At 40.1% G+C, this 22,998-nt stretch overlaps 1 protein-coding gene across 1 annotated transcript in view; it reads right to left on the bottom strand.

The window, feature by feature from the left end:
- LOC139155744 (E3 ubiquitin-protein ligase NEURL1-like) overlaps nucleotides 1-20,966 on the bottom strand; it is a gene marked incomplete at its 3' end in the record, with an annotated part of 158,951 nt that extends 137,985 nt beyond the window's left edge. The window contains exon 1 of the mRNA XM_070731017.1: nucleotides 20,882-20,966. Within this exon, the coding sequence (XP_070587118.1) occupies nucleotides 20,882-20,966 (85 nt within the window). The remainder of the gene's footprint in view (nucleotides 1-20,881) is intronic.
- Between the last annotated feature and the right edge of the window lie 2,032 nt (nucleotides 20,967-22,998).

Raw genomic sequence — 22,998 nt, forward strand, 5'->3', positions numbered from 1 at the left:
TGGTTGTAGGAAGTGGTGTTGGCCACAGGTCTATTATTTCACTGCAAAGGCCAGTGTGACAATTTTCGCCTTTGCTTAACTATTATTAGCATGAGACTACACCTTTGTTTAGCTTGGTATTGTGCAGTGGTGGGTTTCACTTACCTTTGCTACCGGTTTGCAAACAGGAGAGTGTGAGTGCGCAGGCATGCTTTGCGTACATGTAATGCTTCTGTGCATGCGCAGAGCATTTTTTATGACATCCGGGTGGATATGCAGAGTCTCCCACCACCGCTGCTACTGGTTCACCTGATCTGGGGCAAAACAGTAGCAACTCACCACTGGTATTGTGTAACTGTAATGCAATGCCTAATTAGATATACAGTAGTTGGATCCTCTGTTTTCACTGGAGCAATTATCATTGACATCAGTGATAAATTAATTTTAAGGTGGAATACACTGTTTGTTTGTTTGTTTGTTTGTTTGTTTGTTTGTTTGTTTGTTTGTTTATTATATTTGTATGCCGCCCCTCTCTGCAGACTCGGGGAGGCTCACAACAGCAACAGAAAACAATATATAATACAAATTCAATAATTAGAAAGCTAAAAACCCATAATTTTTTAAAAAACATGCACACAACATACCATACATAAACAGTATAGGCCTGGGGAAGATATTTCAGTTCCCCCATGCCTGACGGCAGAGGTGGGTTTTAAGGAGTTTGCGGAAGGCAAGGAGGGTGGGGGCAGTTCTAATCTCAGGGGGGAGCTGGTTCCAGAGGGTTGGGGCTGCCACAGAGAAGGCTCTTCTCCTGGGACCCACCAAACGACATTGTTTAGTCGACGGGACCCGGAGAAGGCCAACTCTGTGGGACCTAATCGTGGGTCGCTGGGATTCATGCGGCAGAAGGCGGTCCCTGTTGTGAGCATCTACCATTGCAAATTATTTTTACAATATACTTGAGCTACTGATTTTAGTTTAAAGATAAGAAACAAAATAGTGATTGAAAACAAAACACTGATAGGGATAAAAAATACTAAAATATGCTTAAAATATTAAAATGTTTTACTTAATACTGATAGTCAGAAAAAAAATCTATAATTTTTAAAATTAAATATACACCAATTCCAATTTTTTTTTTAAAAAAGCCAACAAAAAGGTTAATATTATATATTACAATCCAAAATAGGTTTTCTTTCAGGGAAAACAATTTCAATTGAATTACCATAATTTGTTTGTTTGTTTGTTCAATTTCTATGCTGTCCTTCTCCGGAGACTCAGGGCAGTTTGCAACATATTAGACATCTACATAAAATTACATTCCCTAAAAAACCCTCAGTTAAAAACTAAACGAACAGATTCACATGTCACACATCCTACATTCATTCATTGGGTGGGACAAAATGTCAAAGTTTCAATGGCCCCAAGCCTGCCAGCAGAGGTGGGTCTTCAGAGCTTTGCAGAAGGCAGGGAGAGTGGGGGCAGTACAAATCACTGGGGGAAGCTCATTCCAAAGGGCCGGGGCGGCCACAGAGAAGGCTCTTCCCCTAGGCTATATATTTAGAAGCATAGAAGACTGATAGAAGAAAAAGACCTCATGGTCCATTTAGTCTGCCCTTATACTATTTCTTGTATTTTATCTTAGGATGGATATATGTTTATCCCAGACATGTTTAACATGTTTTATAATAATATATTTGGATAATATATTATTATTGCACAAAGCAACTGTCTCCCCCCACCCCATTTTAAGAGCAATTTAAATAAACTGTAATCGGCATTGGAGCCACATGACTTCTTTGCCAATATTTCCATTCATTTCAGAATTGGATCTTGTATCAGATTGTAACCTCTGTAGCTATAAAAGGAACTTATCTATGATTCTGGTTTTTATTAAAATCAACTTCCACGTTTATGACTATTGTTAATCAAACAGATAAGAGTATTGCCAAGGAGACTATTTTGTCCCACATTATGTTGCTAAAGCAACATGATTAAATTAGGTACTGTGCTTTTAACCTTCACATGCTGCATTTGTGCTGGTAGGAAAATTAAAGTGTCACAGCAGTAAAGTCTATTGGATTTCTATATTTAATGCAATGGGGAAGAATAGTCAGCTACTTTAAAATAGTAATAGTTTTTCTGTTCCTCTCTTTACCTGTCCAGACCAGTTTTTCCCAGCTCTTGGTATGATAAATGATAAGTTTCATACTTTCCATATATCATAACCTGGTTATTGGCTTTGCAAGCCAATAAAGAAAAGCAATTCTCAATATTAAATATATAATTCAAATAGTTTTTGTAAACAATCAGCTTATAAGATACACGAAAAAAATACCATCTGCCTTCCCTATTGCAATCTTAAAACTTGAAATAGGCAAAACATTATTATTGTTGTTTTTACAAAAAAACAGATAGTTATTAGCACAAGCTCACACTGGACTTTAGAGGTCTTCTAGTCCAATCCCCTACTCAAGCAGGAAGCCCGATACCATTTCAAACACAATTCAAACTGTTGGTTATGACCTATGAAGCCTGGCTTAGGACCAGACTACCTAAGGGACTGTCTTCTGCCTCATGTATCCCAGTGAGCAGTCAGGTCCTACAGAGTCGGCCTTTTCCAGGTCCCGTCAGCCAAGCAATGTCATCTGACGAGACCTAGGGGAAGAGACCCAGCCCTCTGGAACGAATTCCCTCCAGAGATACATGCTGCCTCCTCCCTCCTGGCCTTTCACAAAGCTTCTGCTAGCAAGCATGGAGGCCCTATGGCTGCAGGTTCCAAATTACATCCTTGTTTTTAGTACAATGGATTTATTTCATAAAATTAGTTGTATGGGTATCGTGTACTTACTTTGCAAAAGGTAGGAAAAAAATGTGGAACTTGCAGCCTAATCTATATATAAAGTGGACATAATTACACACAGCCGGGGTGGGGGGAAAGGCCCTTTTCTGAGAAAAATAAACAAATAAGCATTCATTTTTTTTCATTTCATTTTTCATTTGTTTATGATCAGAAATGTTCAAGTTAGTATACCTATGCAAAAGGTATTCAAAAAACCATAGCTAAAATCAACCTTTTTTTAGTCCGGGTCAAATAGACCCAGGAACAGAACAAGTCTATAGTTTTTGCACCCAGCAAAAACTAAGCAACCCATCGAATGATGCAAAATCATATAATTTCAAGTTTCAGACATGCAGGGAAAATTTTTTACAGGTCTCAAACTTCGTTTCGGGTCACATACGACCCAAACAGAACAGCAAGGTTAAAAAGAACAACATTGTAACATAGTATATCACCAAAATCTATCTGCAATCAAGCAAACAAGAATTTTGGTCAGCATTTTCTACTACAGGATTGTCCTTTATAAAAAGATAATTAAAATGTATAGATTTACGACAGATGCACAAAATAATACTAGATTTTTTCCCCTTCCTCATCACAAAGTTCTTTCCCTGGTTACATCTTAATAATATTCAGTCTGTTCTGGTAACTGTACAATGTTTCAACACTTACCAATATTTTGTTTAAGATTGTCACTAAGCAGTTATCCCTGTTGTTTTTTAATGAAAGCCTGACTCCAACTTCCAAGAAACAGTAATGGATTTAGAAGTCAATAGAATCAAGATGTACAAAATACAAATAGATGTCATCTTGACTATATTTTAATAGTTATAGGTAGTCTTTGACTTACAACCACAACTGAGTCCAAAATTTCCATTACTAAGCAAAGTAGTTTTTAAATGATTTTTGTCCTGTTTTATAACACTTTTTGCCATAGTTGCTAAACAAATCACTGCAATTGTTAAGTGAATTGTGCGATCATTAAGCAAACCTGAATTCCTCCATTGCTGAGAAAGTCACAAAAGGTGATCACATGACCCCAGGACAGTGCAACTGTCGTACATACATGCCAGTTGCTAAGTTTCCAAATTTTGATCACATGACCATGGGGATATTGCAACAGTCATAAGTGTGAAAAATGATTATAAGTCACTTTTTTTCAATACCGCTGTAACTTTGAACAGTCACTAAATGAATAGTTATACTATATCAAAGATTACTTATTTTTGATCCCATTCACAAAGCACCTATATACCAATTATAGCTAATCTTTTTTGGTTTACGTGCCAAAAGGGAGGGAACGTATATAAGTGCCCACACCCATAATTCCATGCAGGCCCCCCACGCAAGCAGGTGTGACATACACCCCACTCCCAGCACGCAATGGCAAGCCCATTTTTCTCCCCCCCCCCCGGGTTTCAGTGCCTTTCTAGAAGCCTGGAGAAGGCAAAAACAGCTTTTCCCTCCCTCCCCAGGCCCTCCAGAGGCAGAAAATGGCCCATTTGCCAACCTCTGGTGCATCCAAAAGGCCCATATTTTTGCTTTCATTAAGCTCAAGAGCCTTTATAGGAGCCTGGGGAGGGTGAAAATGGCCTTACTCATCCTCACCTCCCCGGAGGTCCTCTAGAGGCCAGAAATGTTCTATTTGATGACTTGTAACCTCTAGTACTCTAAGTTTTCTAAATAATAGAATGTTCATAACTTAACATATTACATAAATAGTACTACATTGAAACAACACAATGTATTAAGTTTATAGTGTTGCAACAAAAGAGGAAATATTACAATAATAAAATACACTAACCAACCAGAAAACATTATAACATCCAGAAATACACAGATCATAAATACCTATCACGTTTACCATAAAAATATCTGAGGAGAGCCTTCCAAGGATAAAGCTCTTAAGACTAAGGAGCTCTCTGTATTAACTCTTAATAACTGAAATTTAACAATTTCCTGACCCTCACACAGTTTCTTCTGCTCTCCAATTTCTTAATTCTACTGTCCTTTACTTTCCTAACCATCACCAACATTAATACAATCCCAGGCATACAGGTTTCCTTTCCCCCCAAAAATGACAGCAAAATGACAAAATGGGCAACATGATATCACAAAGCAAGCTGTATCATTTTGTAGTTAATCACAACGCTGCATGCTAGTATACAAGGAACCGAATCTGCAAAAAGTCTCCTTCCCTTTAACTTTTGCAGATGCCTACAAATACTTTGAAGTGAAAATAAAAGTTACTTTAAATCAATTTTGCCTATTATTTTTAATAAAGCTACAATCATGACTATTATTTCCATTTGACAAATATGCAAAATCTCTACTAAATGTAGATGTCTGCTCATGAAATAGACATTATTGTTATTGTTATTGTTATTGTTGTTATTGTTGTTGTTGTTGTTGTTATTATTATTATTATTATTGTTATTATTATTATGTCAATACAACACAGCAAACGAGATCACTATGCTGAATTTTGTATTTCATCACCAGTCGGGTGCTTCCCAAGCACCTAGGACTGCGTGATGTAGCGGCGAATTATGTTTGCTGATCCCAGTAAAGCGGCCTTTTGCAATTGATAAATGGAGATTCTTGTCAATTCTGATGGTTTTCAAATGTCCGCTGAGATCCTTTGGCACTGCGCCCAGCATGCCAAGTACCACTGGGATCACCTTCATTGGCTTATGCCAGAGTTGTTGCAGCTCGATTTTTAGATCTTTGCATTTCACTAATTTCTCTAGCTGCTTCTCCTCAATTCTGTTGTCCCTTGGGATTGCGATGTCAATGATCCATACTTATTATTATTGTTGTTGTTGTTGTTGTTGTTGTTGTTGTTGTTGTTATGAATAGCATCATCCCAAAATTGATCATCTAGCTGAGAATTCTGCAAATAATTCAGCTGGAAAGCCTCCAGTTAGGAAAGTCATTAACTGGCTGTAAATGCCGGGGGCATAATAAACTGCTAAGATTCTTATCTCAGTTCCTGACAAAAACCCCTCTCTCTAACCTTTCAGGTTTGCCATTCAAGATATTGACTTACAGATGCTACCTTTCCTATGCTGAATTATTTTAATAACATCTTCAATCTCTTATTCAGTAACCTCTACCTTGATCAGCCAATACCAGCTATTGAGGTTTTAAAGAAGTGAAAGTAAAAAGATCACTCTGTCAAAGATCTTGGAATACTCATATCAAATGACCTAAGTGTCAACTACAACTACATCGCCAAAAATGCTTCAAGAGTTATTAGCCTAATCTTACGTAGCGTTTTCTCCAGTAATATCACACTACTAAGCAGAGCATACAAAACATTTGCCAAACCAATCCTTGAATATAGCTCATCTGTCTGGAACCCACATCGCGTATCGAACATAAATTTATTTATTATTTAGATTTGTATGCTGCCCCTCTCCGCAGACATTAGAAAGTGTCCAGAAATACTTTACAAGAAAAGATCTCCACTCCTCTACTCACAACAGAATACTTTATGCAACCATACTTGAAATCCTGGGCTTAGAAAGCTTAGAACTACAACATCTTCAGCACAACCTAAGCATATCGCATAAAATTATCTGCTACAGTGTTCTATCTGTCAACGATTACATCAGCTTCAACCACAATACATGAGCACACAACAAATACAAACTCAAAGTGACCCGCCCCAAACCTGAATGTAGAAAATACAACTTTAGCAACAGAGTGGTTAAAGCCTGGAACTCACTACCTGACTCTGTGGTTTCATCACCAAACCACCAAAACTTTACCCTTACTGTCCACTGTTGACCTCACCCAATTCCTAAGAAGTCAGTAAGGGGCGTGCATAAGCACACCAGCGAGCCTACTGTCCCTATCTAATTGTTACCTTTTGTCAGTACCCATCTTATGTATATAAACAATGTTATATCTATGTATATTACCAAAACAATGTTATATCTATGTATATTACCAATACATAAATAAAAAGAGGAACTGAAGAATAAAATAAATAAAAGGGTAAGAATTAAAGAAGAAAGAAGAGGGCCTTATTTGCTGGAACCCTTAGATCCCAAACAAAACATACCAGCCAGATGTGAAACATACAAAAATGGGATGGGCTGTCAATTTCTGTGTGCTTTGTGAGGCTAATTTAACCCGAGGTTGGTTTTTTTTTTCCCTTTATGGGGAATAAGATGTTAACTGTACAAATCAGTTAAATAAATAGAAAACAAAGCTACAGACTTGAAATTAAATACTGGAGGTGAAAATTAGCAAGGTGGCAGAAGGCAGGTGGATGCTAAATTAATGGAAATTATATCTCTCACATTCATACTCCTATAATTGGTAGTTGCTGTACTCTAACAATGGAAACATCCATAATGGAAAAACAGGGTAGCTCAACTATTATATAAAATACAAGGCAACCTTACACTTTCTGCTAAGTAATACCCCCTCTTCCTGAACAATCAGAGTAGTTTCCCTTGTATTTGATTGGGGATGGCTACCTCTGTCTGTCATATAGTGCAACTGTATACCTTACACAACCAGACTTCAAATCCTGAGCTTAGAACTACAACGCCTTCGAACAACCTAAGCATAGCTCATAAAATTATCTGCTACAATGTTCTACCTGTCAACGATTACTTCAGCTTCAACCACAATACATGAGCACACAACAGATACAAACTCAAAGTGACCTGCCCCAAACTTGAATGTAGAAAATACAACTTTAGCAACAGAGTGGTCCTGTTACTCTTTCTGGGTGTGCAGTCATACTGAAAAGCAATACTACTGCAATCATTTAACTACTTCCAAAAACATATAAAGCACAGTGCAGCATTAGGCAAGTGAATGTTCCTTTCTTGTCTTGATGAGGCTTGAAAAAAATAGATGGAGCTCCGTGTTGAAAAATTACTCTGCTTCTGACTGGCACCAATTTTGGGGAAAAGGGGAGAAAATTGTCATCCTGTCCCAAAATTTTGTGTCTTGAAAATTAAAAGCTAATTTGCCTAATTTGCACTCTGGAAAAGTATAAAAACTGCAACAAAAATTCTGCAATTTTTATCTTCAATTCCATTATGATAGAATCTTAGATAGATTCTTCCTTTGTTCTTGATTCTTGGCAAGAGACCTGGTAGAAGACCAGGTTTTGTTTCACCGTAAACAAAGAACAGAATTAAAGCTGTGCTCACAGTAATAGGATAATAATGGGACGAGAAGCAATATTCGAAGCACATTGTTACAAGGTCAAATGGCAAGAGCAGCTGGGATACTACTATCAGCAATTGTCCCACATATAACTGGAGGAAAACTCATATGGGATAAATCTAGGTAGTATTAGTACATATTATGCACAACTATTATATAGACCAGGTATGAAACAATGCAGTGCTGACTTTTAAGTATCATTTTTTAAAAACACCTGATTAGAACCAGGACAAAGGCAGAACAGTTTCACAGTACATTTGTCATATTTAACATAAAGATTTGAACTTCTTTTTATTCTGGAATCATGTTTATTCAATGTTCAAAATTCTTAAATAAAAGCAAAGATTCTGTGCTGTGAGAAAGGAAAAATAATGTTAGTTTGTTATATCATGACCATACATGCACATAAGGTCCTTGTGGGTTGCTACCGATGCAGTAAGTAACTGTGTACTGGTAGCGACCAGTAGCGGCCACCAGATTGCACAATTTGCACACAGCCATTCCCGTGTCAGTCCTTCAGGCACTGCCATCTTTTTTCTTTAATTTTTGGCCTCTTTTGGTCAAAAACCCGCAAGGATGCTTGCGAACATGAGATTTCAGCGATTTCTTGCTTCTGCACAGAGAAACCCCATGCTGCTTGCGCAGCGCACTGGCACCAGCAGGTAACAACATTCCGCCCCTGCATAAGGCCTATTTCCACCACCATTTCAGGGGTCTGTGCACATGGGAAATACAATAATGAGAACATAATTTTGCAATTTGTACATGTTTCAAATCAATCATATGCATACAATATCAAATGCCCGATTCTGGTTTTGATATAACACAATAGACTTATATATCACAAAGGCAAATTCATGTAAATAATCAACTTTGCATAAAGTGGAATAATAGTTATTCTTGTAACTTCCTGAAAACTGAAATAATGACCCACAATTTTAGAGTAACACCAAATGAGACATTAATTCTTCAATTAATCTGTTTCATTCATGGAATTTTAGGAAAGCTTGGGCATTATTTTTATCCAGGATCCTGTGTACTTTATCATATTTTTTTTATCTACCAATCCTTGAATACAGCTTATCCGTCTGGAACCAACAGGGCATAAATACATTAGAACAGTGATTTTCAACCTTTTTTGAGCCGCGGCACATTTTTTACATTTACAAAATCCTGGGGCACACCACCAACCAAAATGACACAAATCAAATAAATAAATAAATACATACATACATACATACATACATACATACATACATACATACATAACCCCCTCGTATATACAATCCCATGTAACATCCCCTTATAAATACAGTCAATCATCAATCATCCCTACTCAAATTTATATCTCATTTCTGGGTACTTCTCCTGTCTTTCCCCCTTTTCTCTCTCATGTTTGTCATTTCTCTCTCTTCCTCCCTTTTTCCCTCATTCCTTTTCCCTCTCACTTCTCCTCTTTTTCCATCCCTGTCTCTCTCCCCACCTTATGTGTGTGTGTGTATACACACTGGAACCATTTCCAAAACCAGTTGAGGGCTGGGGTTTTTTCTCTTTTATTCTTTTCAAAAAGAGGTGTGGGCTGGGGGGCATTTCTTATTATTTGGGTGCTTTTTACCATATGCTTCAAGAATCACCCCTCTCTCTCTCTTTTGTTTCTCTCTCCTCTCATTCTCTGCTTCAATCATTTCTCCTTTTTTCTCCCTTTTGTTCTCATTTCTCTCTCTCCTTTCCTCTCCCTATCTGTCTCTCTTGCTTTCTCTCTCTCTTGCTATCTCTTTTTCTCTTATTTTCTTTCTCTCTCTCTCTTGTTCTCTCTTATTTCTTTCTCTCTCTCTTGTTCTTTCTCTCTCTCTCTTTCTCTCTCCCTCCCTCTTTCTCTCTTTTTCTCACTTTCTCTCTTGTTTTCTCTCTCTCTCTTGCTTTCTCTCTCTTGTTTTCTTTCTCACACTCTTTCTCTCTCTTGTTCTCTCTCTTGCCATCTCTTTCTCTTCCCCCTTTCTCTCTCTCTCTTTCTCTCTATCTTGCTGTCTGTTGCTCTCACTCACTCTCATTCTCTCTCCGTTCTTCTCAGCAGAGGCTGGCGAAGGTGATATTCAATGTCGGGAGCGCGCGGGCGGTTGCACGCGCTCCCTACCCCCCTGCTAGCCACTAGGAATATTCAAAATAAGAAAAGCCTTCACCGGCGAAGGTTTTTCTTATTTTGAATATTCCGAGCGGCTAGCAGGGGGGTAGGGAGCGCGTGCAACTGCCCGCGCGCTGGCCTCCGCTGAGAAGAACGGAGAGAGAACGAGAGTTGGGCTATTTTTTGTCTCCTGCGTTCCGGGTGCGGGAGGAGCCACGCCGAAAGGCAGGAGACAGCGGAGGAGGAGAAGGGGCGGGCGGGGGGCAGCGCCGAAAGGTCGAGGGGGCCGGTGGCACCGTGGGGAGGCAGGGGCGGCCGCGGCTCCCTTCCCTTCTGCTGCCGGCGCCTCCCCGCCCCCCCCCCCCCCCGCGGGCTGGCAGGGAGATGAGGAGCGCGCTTTCGAGGAAGCGACGGTGCTTTCGGGGAAGTGACGAGAAGCCATGGGCGCGAGGGGGCCGACTTTCAAAGCAAACTTTGCCGGCCTCCCGCGGGAGGGTGCCAATAGCGGCGGCAGCGGCGGCGGGGGCAATAGTGGGGAGGGCCGAACCGCCTCGCGGCACACCTGACCATGTCTCACGGCACACTAGTGTGCCGCGGCACACCGGTTGAAAAACACTGCATTAGAAAGTGTCTAGAGATACTTTACGAGAAGAGCCCTCCACTCCTCTACCCACAACAGTATACCATATGCAACCAGACTTGAAACCCTGGGCTTAGAAAGCTTGGAAGTACATCACCTTCTGCACAACCTAAGCATAGCTCATAAAATTATCTGCTACAACATCCTTCCTGTCAATGACAACACAACAGATACAAACTCAAAGCGAATTGCTCCAAACATGACTGTAGAAAATACAAGTTTAGCAACAGAGTGGTTAATGCCTAGGACTCACTACCTGACTCTATGGTTTTGTCACCTAACCTCCAAAGCTTTACCCTTATACTGTTCACTATTGACCTCACCTGATTCCTAAGAGGCAGGTGAGCAAAATGAGAATCTGAATGTTGTATCTTCACCTCCCCGAGATACTTCATTATCTATCGAAGGCAGTGTCATCTCTGAATCCAAAATGATCTCTTGCGATCCATCTCCAGAAGCAAGAAGTGAGCTTAAAAATGTCCAGATGAAACTGCTGCAGGAGTCAATTGCGTATCCTTCTGATGATGGCATGCACCAAACTGAGGCTGACATGTCGCTTGACTTTCTTCATGGAGATGCCTGCGAAATCAAGGAACTAGACGCGGTGGCACCACATGAGACTATGGATAGCAAAATGACAGAAAGCAGTGTGGCGCAGAATTCTGGCACGAGAGAAACAGCACAGTTCAATTCTTTTGCTATTTCCTCTCCATGTCAAGTGAATTTTGACCTTGCCTTAGAGGACTCTGAGAATGGACCACAAGTTTTTGCAGAAAAAGACATGTCGTTGGAGGAGTCAGAAAATGAAGGATTCCAGCTGAGGTTGGATAGCTACTGTAGGTGAGTAAGGGGCATACATAAGTGCACCAGAGTGCCTATTGTCCCTGACCTAATCTTCCCTCATATTATTACTCATCTTGTGTATATAAACTATGTTATATCTATGTATATTACCAATACGTATTTGAGAAATAAAAATAAATAAAATCAATAAATGTATTAACAAAGAAGCCCCAAGACCCTTTCAACTAAAAGTACATGCTGACGTGAATCGAATTCCTATTCTCCAGCCTGTCTTACATATGCAGGATTACAACCTATCTAACTGAAATATGTGACACATTCTCTTCTATGCTCAAATGGTACTAAAATTTAAATAAACCAAGTCCAAGCAATTTATTATCAAACCTTCACATTTATTATATGTATTGTATAATTTTACATGTAACATGGAAATTTCTCCACAGATCAAAATTCACTTTGAATGTGACAAATATTGTAAATTATGAGAGACTTGTTTTCTTTCGATCATCTTCTTTAATTGCTTGTTAACATATACAAGATTTTCTACTTTGCAATTTATTCTATGAGAATTTGTCCATTAAAATATGTGCCCTGAATAAAGTGTACATTCCTGAGATATCTTCAGTTCTCTTTTTTCATTTTGTAGGAAATTAGCACCCGCCCAGCTCCTAGAAAAATGAGATATTTTAGAAAATATTAAAAGGGCAGAATATTTCCTCTAAAAGAGAGGCAGACACTCAGTTCCCCATCTTTGTCAATGGGCCATTAAGACCTGGAACAGGTAATTTCTCATGGTCACTTCTCACAGTTTCTCATGCGTTCATCACCTCGAGGTTCAACTACTGCAATGCTCTCTACGTGGGGCTCCTTTGAAGAGTGTTCAAAAACTTCAGATCGTGCAAAACGCGGCTGCATGAACTATTGTAGGGCTACCTAGATTTGCCCACATCTCTCCAACACTCCACGGCCTGCATTGGCTTCCGATCAGTTTCCGGTCACAATTCAAAGTGTTGGTAATGACCTATAAAGCCCTACATGGCATCGGACCAGAATACCTCCAGAACCGTCTTCTGCCGCATGAATCCCAGTGGCCAATTAGGTCCCACAGAGTTGGCCTTCTCCGGGTCCCGTCAACTAAACAATGTCGGTTGGTGGGCCCCAGGGGGAGAGCCTTCTCTGTGGTGGCCCCAGCCCTTTGGAATCAACTCCCCCCAGAGATTAGAACTGCCCCCACCCTCCTTGCCTTTCATAAATTGCTAAAGACCCACCTATGTCATCAGGCTTGGGGGAATTAAGATACCCCCAGGCATATATATTTTATGCATGGAATGACTGTGTTGCATGGTTTTAATGTTAGGTTTTAAATGTTTTTTAATATTAGTTATACTTTGTTATTTTGTTGTGAGCTGCTTTGAGTCCACGGAGAGGGGCGGCATACAAATCTAATAAATTAAATTTATTTAATTAATTAATTAAATTATTCTACATAACAAAGATCTACCTCCTTCAGACAGAGCCATAGTCGGAATTGCCAAAGCCCCTTCATTATATCATCACCCAGTAAGGCTCAATCAAGCCTTGGACTTAGGACAGCCAACAGAGTTGCCCCTGCATGGTCCTATGGAAGTCTGACAACCAATCAGAACACAAGTTCAAATTCAAAGCCCAACAGAGGGCATAAAACCCAGGCACTCCCAGCATCTCTGCCTCTTTTTTGCTCAGGAGCCATGTGCTCCTGTTACAATAAACCATCTTTCCAAGCAGCCTCCATGTTTCCAGTGTCTTTCTCCCCTCTGGAACTGAACCCATAAGGTTATTTCTTCCAACAATTTATTCTCACTCAATTTTTTATACCAATGAACACCTTGCTTTGCTATTAGGAAAGTTATGTGAATATTTAATGAAATTCTGCAAGCTACAGCACAAACCCTCAAAGGAGATTTAGTTAGCAAGTTGGGAACAGACTGAAAAGGAAGTCCAAAAGTATATTCATGCCACTGCATGTGCACAAAAGAAAGTGAATCATTCATTATTGTTTTGCTTCAAAATGCTGAGATAAGAAAAACTACTCTGCATGTTGTTTAATAAATGTTCTTAACCTTAGCGGATTTCATTGGAACTGAAAGTACCCAGCTTCAAAAAATGGAGACTGGTTAATTAATAATATCTAAAAAACAATTCTAATCTCTAAAATTTTTTGGTTAATTTTACAATTCTTACAGATTAGCATTCCATTCAAAGGCATGGGTCCATTCAGGCCATTCTATCTAGGAGATGTTTTTATACCTTCCTTCATTTACATGGAGAGAATGGAGGCCTGGAAGAACCATTTCTAAGTGTCTGCTCTGATGTTTTATATCAGAGGTCTTCAAATATGGCAACTTTAAGACTTGTGGACTTCAACTCCCAGAATTCTCCAGCTAGCATAGCTTGGAGACCCCTGTTTTAGATAGATGTCCCCTTATAATCAATACTTCTCCTATATCTTTTGATTATCTAGATCAGGGGTGGGCAATTAATTTTGCCATGGGGCTGCATGAGAAATTGGGATGGTTTTAGAGGGCCAGACTAATATAATTAACTCAGTTCTACCCAATACTGTAAAGATCCAGACCCTGGCCTGACCTAAACACCTGGACCCACTTTACAGACCCCTAATTGTTTGCTTTACGACAACATGGTCACTGCGCTGGAGTGTTTGCGTGGTTTCTGTGCTCAGCCGCTCTCGGTAGGAGGTCAGGGTCTGCTCCAGTGCGAGGATGAAAGAGTTCACCGCGTCTGCCGGGACTCCTCTGGTTCCTGCTTTCCTCATGATTCATCAGGAAAGCAGGAACTGGGGGAGTCCCGGCAGACACGGTGAGCTCTGTCATCCTCGCACTGGAGTGGACCCCGACCTCTGCGGACTGGTCACAGATAGCGGATGGGTTCATCACAGATAGCAGGTGGGCCACCCCTTGCCCAGATCTGATCTAGATGCAACTTAAGACCCAGTGTATCATCTGGAGATTAGTTGAGGTCTTCGTCTTACACTACATTAATTTTTCAAATTAATTAATTTTCAAGTTCATCTTTATTTCAAATGTACATTGTGGCAGTATATTAATGCCAGAAAGTTTTCTTAAATATAATCACACTAACTCCTCGAAATTATTTCAATAGATCTACTCCAAACATGACTTACTGAGGGTTTAACTCAGCTCCCTTATCTTAATACTAAAACAGGATACTATTTCATTTCAGATAATACTTTTACAGATCTTTAAAATTGATGTGACTTTCTGGAAGTATTCTCTGCTATTTAAAAGAAGATACAATAGCACTGGGCCTCTTCAGATCAAGCATTTATTTTAAAAAGCTTCTTCATTTTGTTAAGTTAATAATAAAACAGTCTTTAGTATATAATAAGTCTAATAATTTAAACATTCTATAGGCATTTATAGTTATTTATTTACAGTGGAACCCCGACATACAAGCTGCTCGAGATAAGAGCTACTCGAGATAAGAGCTGGGAGAGGAGAGACCTTTTTGTTCGTCTCCCGAGCTCAAATCCGGGATACGAGCCGAGAAGAGCCGGGCTGGCTTACTTTCCTTCCTTCCCGCGCTGATGCAGAGCCACTCGAACAAAGCGTCGCGCCCCTCTGACGCTTTCGGTGGCTTCCGAAGCGACGCTGGGCTTTTTTGCCGCCAAAAGCGTCAGGGGGGTGTGACGCTTTGTTCGAGTGGCTCTGCATCAGCGCGGAAAGGAAGGAAAGTAAGCCAGCCCGGCTCTTCTCGGCTCGTATCCCGGCACTTGGTGAGTGGAGAGGCGGTCGCCTCCCCTGCCGCCCCACTCTGGGGGTCCTTGGCTTCTGCTGGGGGTGGGGGGATCCCAACGCTGTTTTGAATTTCACATTCTGAGTGGGCTAGCAGGGAGATAGGGAGCGCGCGCAACCGCCCATGCGCCCCCGACATTGAATATCACCTTCGCCGGGCTCCGCTGAGAGAACGCTGCCACGTCTCTCCTGCAACCCCCTTGCTGAGAGCCCAGGACGCGGAAGTTCGCCTTTAGTGTTTGGCTTCAGGAGTTAGCTCGCAAACGGCGCAGCTGTTTTAAAAGGTCGCTGCCAGCCTGGGGGGCTTTCCAGAACCCCCCCAACCCCCAACCCCTTCCTTCCCACCCTCCGTCCATTCATTCACCCATTCCTCTCTTGCTCGCTTAAAGCCGGTCCCTGGTGCAAAAAGGGTTGGGGACCTCTGTCCTACAGGATTTGGTGGCAGAGAAGTTGAACATATGTAAATTTAAAAGTTTAAGAAAGTTTACAAGTTAAGTGAAAGAAACTTCATTATTCATTTATATGTACATGTACATTTCTTCATTAAAAACATGTCTTTCTGCATAATTTAGACTAACTTTGTGAGTTTTTTGAGGGCTGGAACCAATTAAAATTATTTACATTAATTCCTATGGGGAAAAGTCGTTCGAGATAAGAGCTGCTCGACTTAAGAGCCCAGGTCCGGAACGAATTAAACTCGTATCTCGAGGTACCACTGTACTTCCTTGCAGCAAAAAATAAGCAGCCAGTTTCAGCACAGTCTGATTCCTGCAGCAATTTGCCTCCGTGCAGCTTTAGGTGTTTTTTTTTTTCATTTTAGCACATGGGCTTGCTGGCAACTTCAATCAATCAACTGAGTGTCAGGAAGTAGATCAGTGCCTGTGCTAATCGGGTTCCGCTGCTGTTTGCTGTGCGGAGGTAAATTGCTGGCAGGCAGAAACCAAAGAGTGGGAGTGGATGGGGGATGGCTACATTCAGTGTATAAGATGCCTCTTAATTTTTGCCATCTTTTGGGAGGTAAAAAGGTGCATCCTCTGAAAAAATACAGTAAGTCTTTCTTATCTTTTTTAGATTTGTATGCTGCCCCTCTCCGCAGACTCGGGGCGGCTCACAACAGAATAAAACAATTTATAACAAATCCAAATATAATTTAAGATATTTATTTCATCCCCTGTCCAATTGTCTTTCCTTTCTTTCACCTATCATATATATTCTCTTCCTTTCATATACCCTCTCCTCTAAGTTCACTTTTACCCTTATATATATTACCACATGTCTATATTGGTATACAATCAAGTCATTTTACTACTTGGCAGGTAGATACAAAAGAACACAATATGTAGAACTGAAAAAGGCCACCAACATAGCTTGGCTTTCTATAGGGATTTTAAAAATGTCCTTATCAGTTGGAGATCCCCAAAATCTTCCGCTCTAATCACAAAATGGAAGTAAAATTCTATATAGAGTATACAGTATACCACCTAATGCTCTTAATATGTAGATTTTAGGGGAATAAGGATAGAAATAGACCTATAAATAAAAATCAAAGTTGCTTTTCAATTTCATTAAATATATATTTCTCTCTTTCTCTGTGTCACATATGTGTGTATATACATAATTTTGAATTTATTTATTTATTTATTTCAGTCATGTTTATGCAATGTATATTGGAGGTGCTGACCTTTTGAAAATTGTACGCAATGCAATTTCATTTTAATGTATGCTGATTAGTGTACATTTAAATTGAAAATAAAGCTATTATTCTATATTATTCTATTCTATCCTATTCTCTTTATTTTAGAAAGAAATGGCTTGTAAAAATAAAATTGAGAAACATTGATTATTTTTATAAAATTGGCTAACTTTGAAATTCACAGAGGTGTTTCCTGGCATAACCTGGGTTTATTTGTATTCCATTTCCCCCAATATGCCATATGCCATGTCGAACAGTGTATATCATCTGTGCTATTTGCTGTTTGGTAAATTGCGTCTTATACTCTGATACATCTTATACTCCAAAAAATACAGTAATTCATACTGAAATGATTATCTAACTTTTAAAAAAAAAAAAATATTTTTATTGATTTTCAAAAAAGACAGACAAAAACATACAACATTAAACATTTAAGGAGCTACCATTGCTCCGCTTATGATAGAAGTCTAACTATTACAGAAATATAAAAAACCTAACTGTAGTCAGATCAAAGCAGAAATACCACACATGTAAGTTACATTCCTATTGAATTCAACTCTATTTTTATAATATTAAACTTATTATTCAAATTTCTTTATGTTTTAAGATATTCTATACTTAAACACAAAAGGGAGATTATTAGTAATACAGGAAAAAAAAGAAAAATGAAAGAATATACACTTCTAAGTTAGTTATACTATATATTAATTCATTCTATCTTATAATTAACTATTAATAACATTTTTAAAATTCCACCAGTCATATACTTTATTCCATATTTTATAAAATTCTGTTTCAGTTTGATTATTTAAACGTTTAGTCATCATATCTAACTATGCACATTCTATGATTTTTTTAAATACTTCAGTGTCTTTTGGTATTGTCTTTTCTTTCCATTTCTGTGCAAATACTATTCTTGCCGCAAGATTATCTTACTTTTAAATATGTGATTAATCACAATAAAATGCTACCATATTCAAGAGGATTGGAATATGGCAAAGGTTAGGAGTATATGCTCCCAAATATCCCAAAAAACATTTTGTAGGCAACAGATTGGTGTGAGATAGAGATAGCCTACAACTCTTCTCCACTATATATAATTTGTATGGACTCTGAATTTTAGTATTAGCACCACTATCTTGTTTAGAGAAGACTGTTCTCTAAACTTTAAGCAAGAATTACTTATTTTAAAGACAAGCAGACATCACTAAAACTATGAGGATTTCTGCATCCCTCCCAATATGAAATATTGTTAGGAAAATAGACTGAAATAAAATACATCTTCATTTAAAATACATTTCCACAAGTGTAACAAAATAGTGTCACATTCATCATTTTGTGCTGCTATGCCTCCAAAGCATTTTACAGGAATCTGTCAAATGCAATCAAACTTGTTTATTCTTCATGTAAACGTAGGACCTAAGGCAACCTTCTTTTTTGGGGTGGGGGAAATGGAAAAAGCACATATTGTCCCTGGAAGTTACTTGGCAGGATTGTTTTTAAAATACAAGGCAAGAGGAAGCTTGAGAGAAAGCTTCGTTAACACTTCGTTTCAGTGATTTCAGTCAATTTAGAGATTTCAATATAGTTCAGCATTTGAATTATACAAGGAGCATTTTGTTTATTTGCCAGAAGTAGTGACAGCCCAGAAACCAAACCCAGCTTAACTGGGTATCAGGAAGAGATATGAAATGTGCCGGAAAGCACATCATCTGAAAGCAATTCAAGTCAGCTTATTTCAAGCTGCATTTTGAGTCAGCCTATGGATTCTATAATTTAAGTTTCTCCCAGAATAATTTCCAATTGAGAAACTTGTTCTAATTTGTTTATTTATTTTTAGAGTTGAAAGGGACCTTACAGGTCATCAAGTTCAACCCCCTGCCTGAGCAGGAAATCCTACAGCACCCCAGCCAAATGGCAGTCCAATCTCCTCTTGAAAATGTCCAAAGTTGGGGAGTCCACAACCTCCGCTGGCAGGCTGTTCCACTGGTTGATCGTTCTCACTGTCAGGAAATTCTCTTATCTCCAGGTTAAATATTTCCTTGGTCAGTTTCTAACCGTTGTTCCTCGTCCGGCCCTCTGGTGTCCTGGAAAACAGTGTGTCCCCTTCCTCTCCATGGCAACCCCTTAAATACCTGTATACGGCTGTCATGTCCCCCTTAGCCCTTCTTTTTACTAGACTATCCATGCCCAGTTCCAGCAACCTTTCCTCGTATGACCTGGTCTCTAGTCCCCTTATCATTTTAGTTGCTCTTTTCTGCACCCACTCTAGAGTCTCTATATCTTTTTTGAAGTGTGGTGACCAGAACTGGATGCTAAATGATAAATATTTTTATCATTGATAAATGACAAAAAGAATGATAAATCTTTCTTGCCAGTTTACAGCAGAATCATAATTACTGCATCACTTGATACAGAATGATGTTTTTGGAAAAGATTCATCTGCCTGCCTCCTTTTTCACACATCTAATTTTAAGCAGAGCAATTACTTGCCCTGATTTCTCTATGATTCAGTCCATGTTGAAATTGTCTTCTTGACCATCATTTGCTGTGCCAGACAAAAGCCACTAATACTCTTGAAACTATATAAGAGCTTCATTAAAATTAACTAGACAATTTGATTTCAAACAATTTTCATTGTCAATCTGTACATTGTCCTAAACCTAATCACCTCCTCTTATTCTGTAAACAAACGAAGCAGACAAAGTGCAAGTACGGAAGACTGGAAAACACGGGGTGCAGAAGGTTCGTTTTTCTTTAATCATCTTTCTAACAGCCAACCCTGGTTTTCTTATTTTAAAACTGAATGAATGAATGTAATATCCATGAAATATACATCTGCTATTCTAGATTGTTCAACAAAATAAATAAATAGATAAATAGATGGAAATACTTTCTAAAATAAGACAGTTTCAGTGATTGAGAAATCACTTAATTTTGTATAACTGACATCTGTTTAGTCCCAAACAATTTATGGAGTAAGTATACTCCGGTTACATGTTTTGTGACCCAGCATGATATTGTTGTGCAGTGTCCAGGAGTCCAGTATACCAAAAGAAGCTCAGGTGATTCATATGCTGGGCATTTAGATTTGCAAACAAATCTATTGGGAATTATATCAATAATTCCAGCTGAAGGTTTTTAAACACAAGAGCAACTAGAAAGGATTGCAATATTTAATCAAATCTGAATTACAACCATTAGGATATTATTGATGCACATAAAATCTGTTATTCCTAAAATGGATCCTCCCACTCAAAAAGCTGACATTACTGGGGTTACCAAGACAACAGCAGCTGCAGCACACTCATTTAGAAGTATATCGCCTAGTTCTGTAAGACTTGTTATTCCTCCTTCCTTTTTGATGCCATCCTAATGTGTTATTTACCTAATTTATAATTGAAGAAAGAGTCAGGAGAGGCATAAACTCATTTTCCTGCAATAATTTAGGGCAATGAGGCTTATTTCCAAGGAAAAACATTTACTTCCAAGTACCCAGATACAAGATTGCAAACCCAAGCAAAGGAATCAAGATTTTTCTATTTCTGTAACAAGATCCCCAATGTCAAGAGTAAAAAGGGAAAATAGAGACAGAAAGCAAAAAAAAAAAAAAGATTCTTATTGGGGAAGGGTTTGAAGTGACTTTAACCATTCTGGGATGTATTACAGAATGGTGTGTGGGTTTTAAGAGGCTGATATTTAATCGAGCATAAGCTTTGATTGAGGACTCCTATCATATCCAAACTTTCAAGGGTCAAGGATTTCATGCTACACACACTCCAGATGAAGTTCTTACCTTTGAGATGTAGATGATGGACCCTGTGGAAGCGGTTGGGGTTGCCCCTAGGCATTGCTGGGATGCTGGAGAAACTGTTCCCCATGGCACCAAAGGCTGCTTAAGAGATGACAAGAACTGGAAGGCTCTAGGTTTTTTGTGCTGCTCCGGGTGAGAGAAGGGGGGGGGGGTGTCATAGAAGGGAGCAAAGGGCTAATCTCTCCCCCTCCCCTCTTCGGACTGTCCTCCTCCTCGATATCCCTTCGTCTTAAGATCCCTTTTGTCTTCCCTTCGTCAGAAACGGTGCTTTTCCTTGAGCTAAGTCCACATCGCCTTGGCTGTCATGCATGCATCAAACTAACGGCAAGAGACTGTCTCCCGGCTAGGCTAATATAGCCTAGAAACCGTCTGCGGTGCAGAAGGGGGGAATTCAGGTGGCTTTCGAAACCCCGTCAAATCCTCGCTCCGAGTCCCGCTTCTCTTTCGGCGTCCCTTCTCGCTCCCCCCACCCTCTCCCTCCCTTCCCGCTGGCTCACTCCCGTCTAGTTTACCTTGCCCAGGCAAAGCAAGAGGAGGGATGTCATCTGGCCCCGCCTTCGCTCAGCCGTCAGCTGCTGCTGAAACTTGGCATCTCCTAACCCTTCCATCAGACCCCTCCAACCTCTCCCCCTCCTCGCCACCTTTCTCCTCCTCCTCCTCCTCCTCCTCCTCCGCCCTCGGCATTTCTTCCATATCTTGGGGTGGGGGGAGGAAGCTGTGGCGCCCCTTTCCAATCTGGTTGTTATGGCGATAGCTGCCTCCTCAGGCTCGGCATTTCAGGGACCGGGTGGGTCACGTGGACCGCCAGATGTGCCACCTCTGGAACGGGAGGCCGGCCGGAGAGGCGCGTGATCCTTCCTCTCTCTCTCTCTCTCTCTCTCTCTCTCGCTCTTTCTCGCTCTCTTTCCACGGTACCTGCTTCACAGGTAACCCGGCCGTACCTCCACGCGGGGATACCCAATCTTTTTTTGGAGCGAAAACCGCCGGTGAAAGCTCCGCCTCGCCTCCCGCTCCAGAGGTGGAAGCTGAGGAGAAAAGGGCGGGCGCAGGCGCACCTGTTTGGCCAGAGGAAAGGCCAACCCGATGTGTGTGGGGGGGAATATGGACAGCCACCTTGATGAACGCGAGCGCGGGCTTCTGCTGAGGGAAGAATAGGAAAAGAGGGTCGGCGGGGCGAGGCATTTTACGCGCGGGAAACCGAAATGGTGCCCTCCGCGCAAATCCCGAACCGGCAGGTGAACGAGTGCCCAGCGGTGTGTGTTTTCGGTAGTACGGTAGGGAGCGAGGAACAGTAGCGGTCCTGGGCACGTCCCGAAAATATTTCCCAGTGCTAACCCATTTGTCTCCCCTTTTTCTTAAGAGTCGGTTGAATTGAATCGGGAACGTGTTTGTTCTCTTAAAAATAACTTTTGATACCGTTGTGCAAAAGTAGAAGGGGAACGATACTTCAGCTTAATACTTAGAATTAGAGTCAGAAGACACAAGAAGACCATCCAGTCCAAACTGTTGACTGTTCTTCATACAAATCAGATTTCTTCAAGTAGCTGACAACAGGTATAGTTGCATCTCAGCTTCTTGCGACTATAAATAATTCCAGATGAATCAATTTTTTCTTGTGCCTAGGTCTTCTAGGAAATGGGCAATATTTGTTACATTATGAATATCAGGACCATTACATGTTGTTTTAGCCATTTTCCTAATCTACATGCATAAGAATTAAAACTTCTATATTTATTTATTTATTCAGTCAGCAGTCTATGCTCAGTATAAAATTAACTGGGAAGAAGGATGTATGTAAGTTCATTCTTGTATGTAACAAGAATGATCAAGGGAATGGAGCATCTCCCTTATGAATCCAGGTTGCAACACCTTGGTTTCTTCAGCCTTGAAAGACAGTGTTTAAGGGGTGACTTGATCGAAGTGTATAAAATCATGCATGGGATAGAAAAGGTGGATAGAGAAACATTCTTTTCTCTATCACACAATACTAGGACAAGGGGGCACTGCCTAAAGCTCATAGGTAAGAAAGCGAGGACAAATAAAGGGAAACATTTCTTCACCCAGAGGGTCATTGGTTTATGGAATTCACTTCCAGAAGA

Source organism: Erythrolamprus reginae, unplaced genomic scaffold (genome assembly GCF_031021105.1).
Source record: "Erythrolamprus reginae isolate rEryReg1 unplaced genomic scaffold, rEryReg1.hap1 H_50, whole genome shotgun sequence".
In the NCBI taxonomy this organism is placed as follows: Eukaryota; Metazoa; Chordata; class Lepidosauria; order Squamata; family Dipsadidae; genus Erythrolamprus; species Erythrolamprus reginae.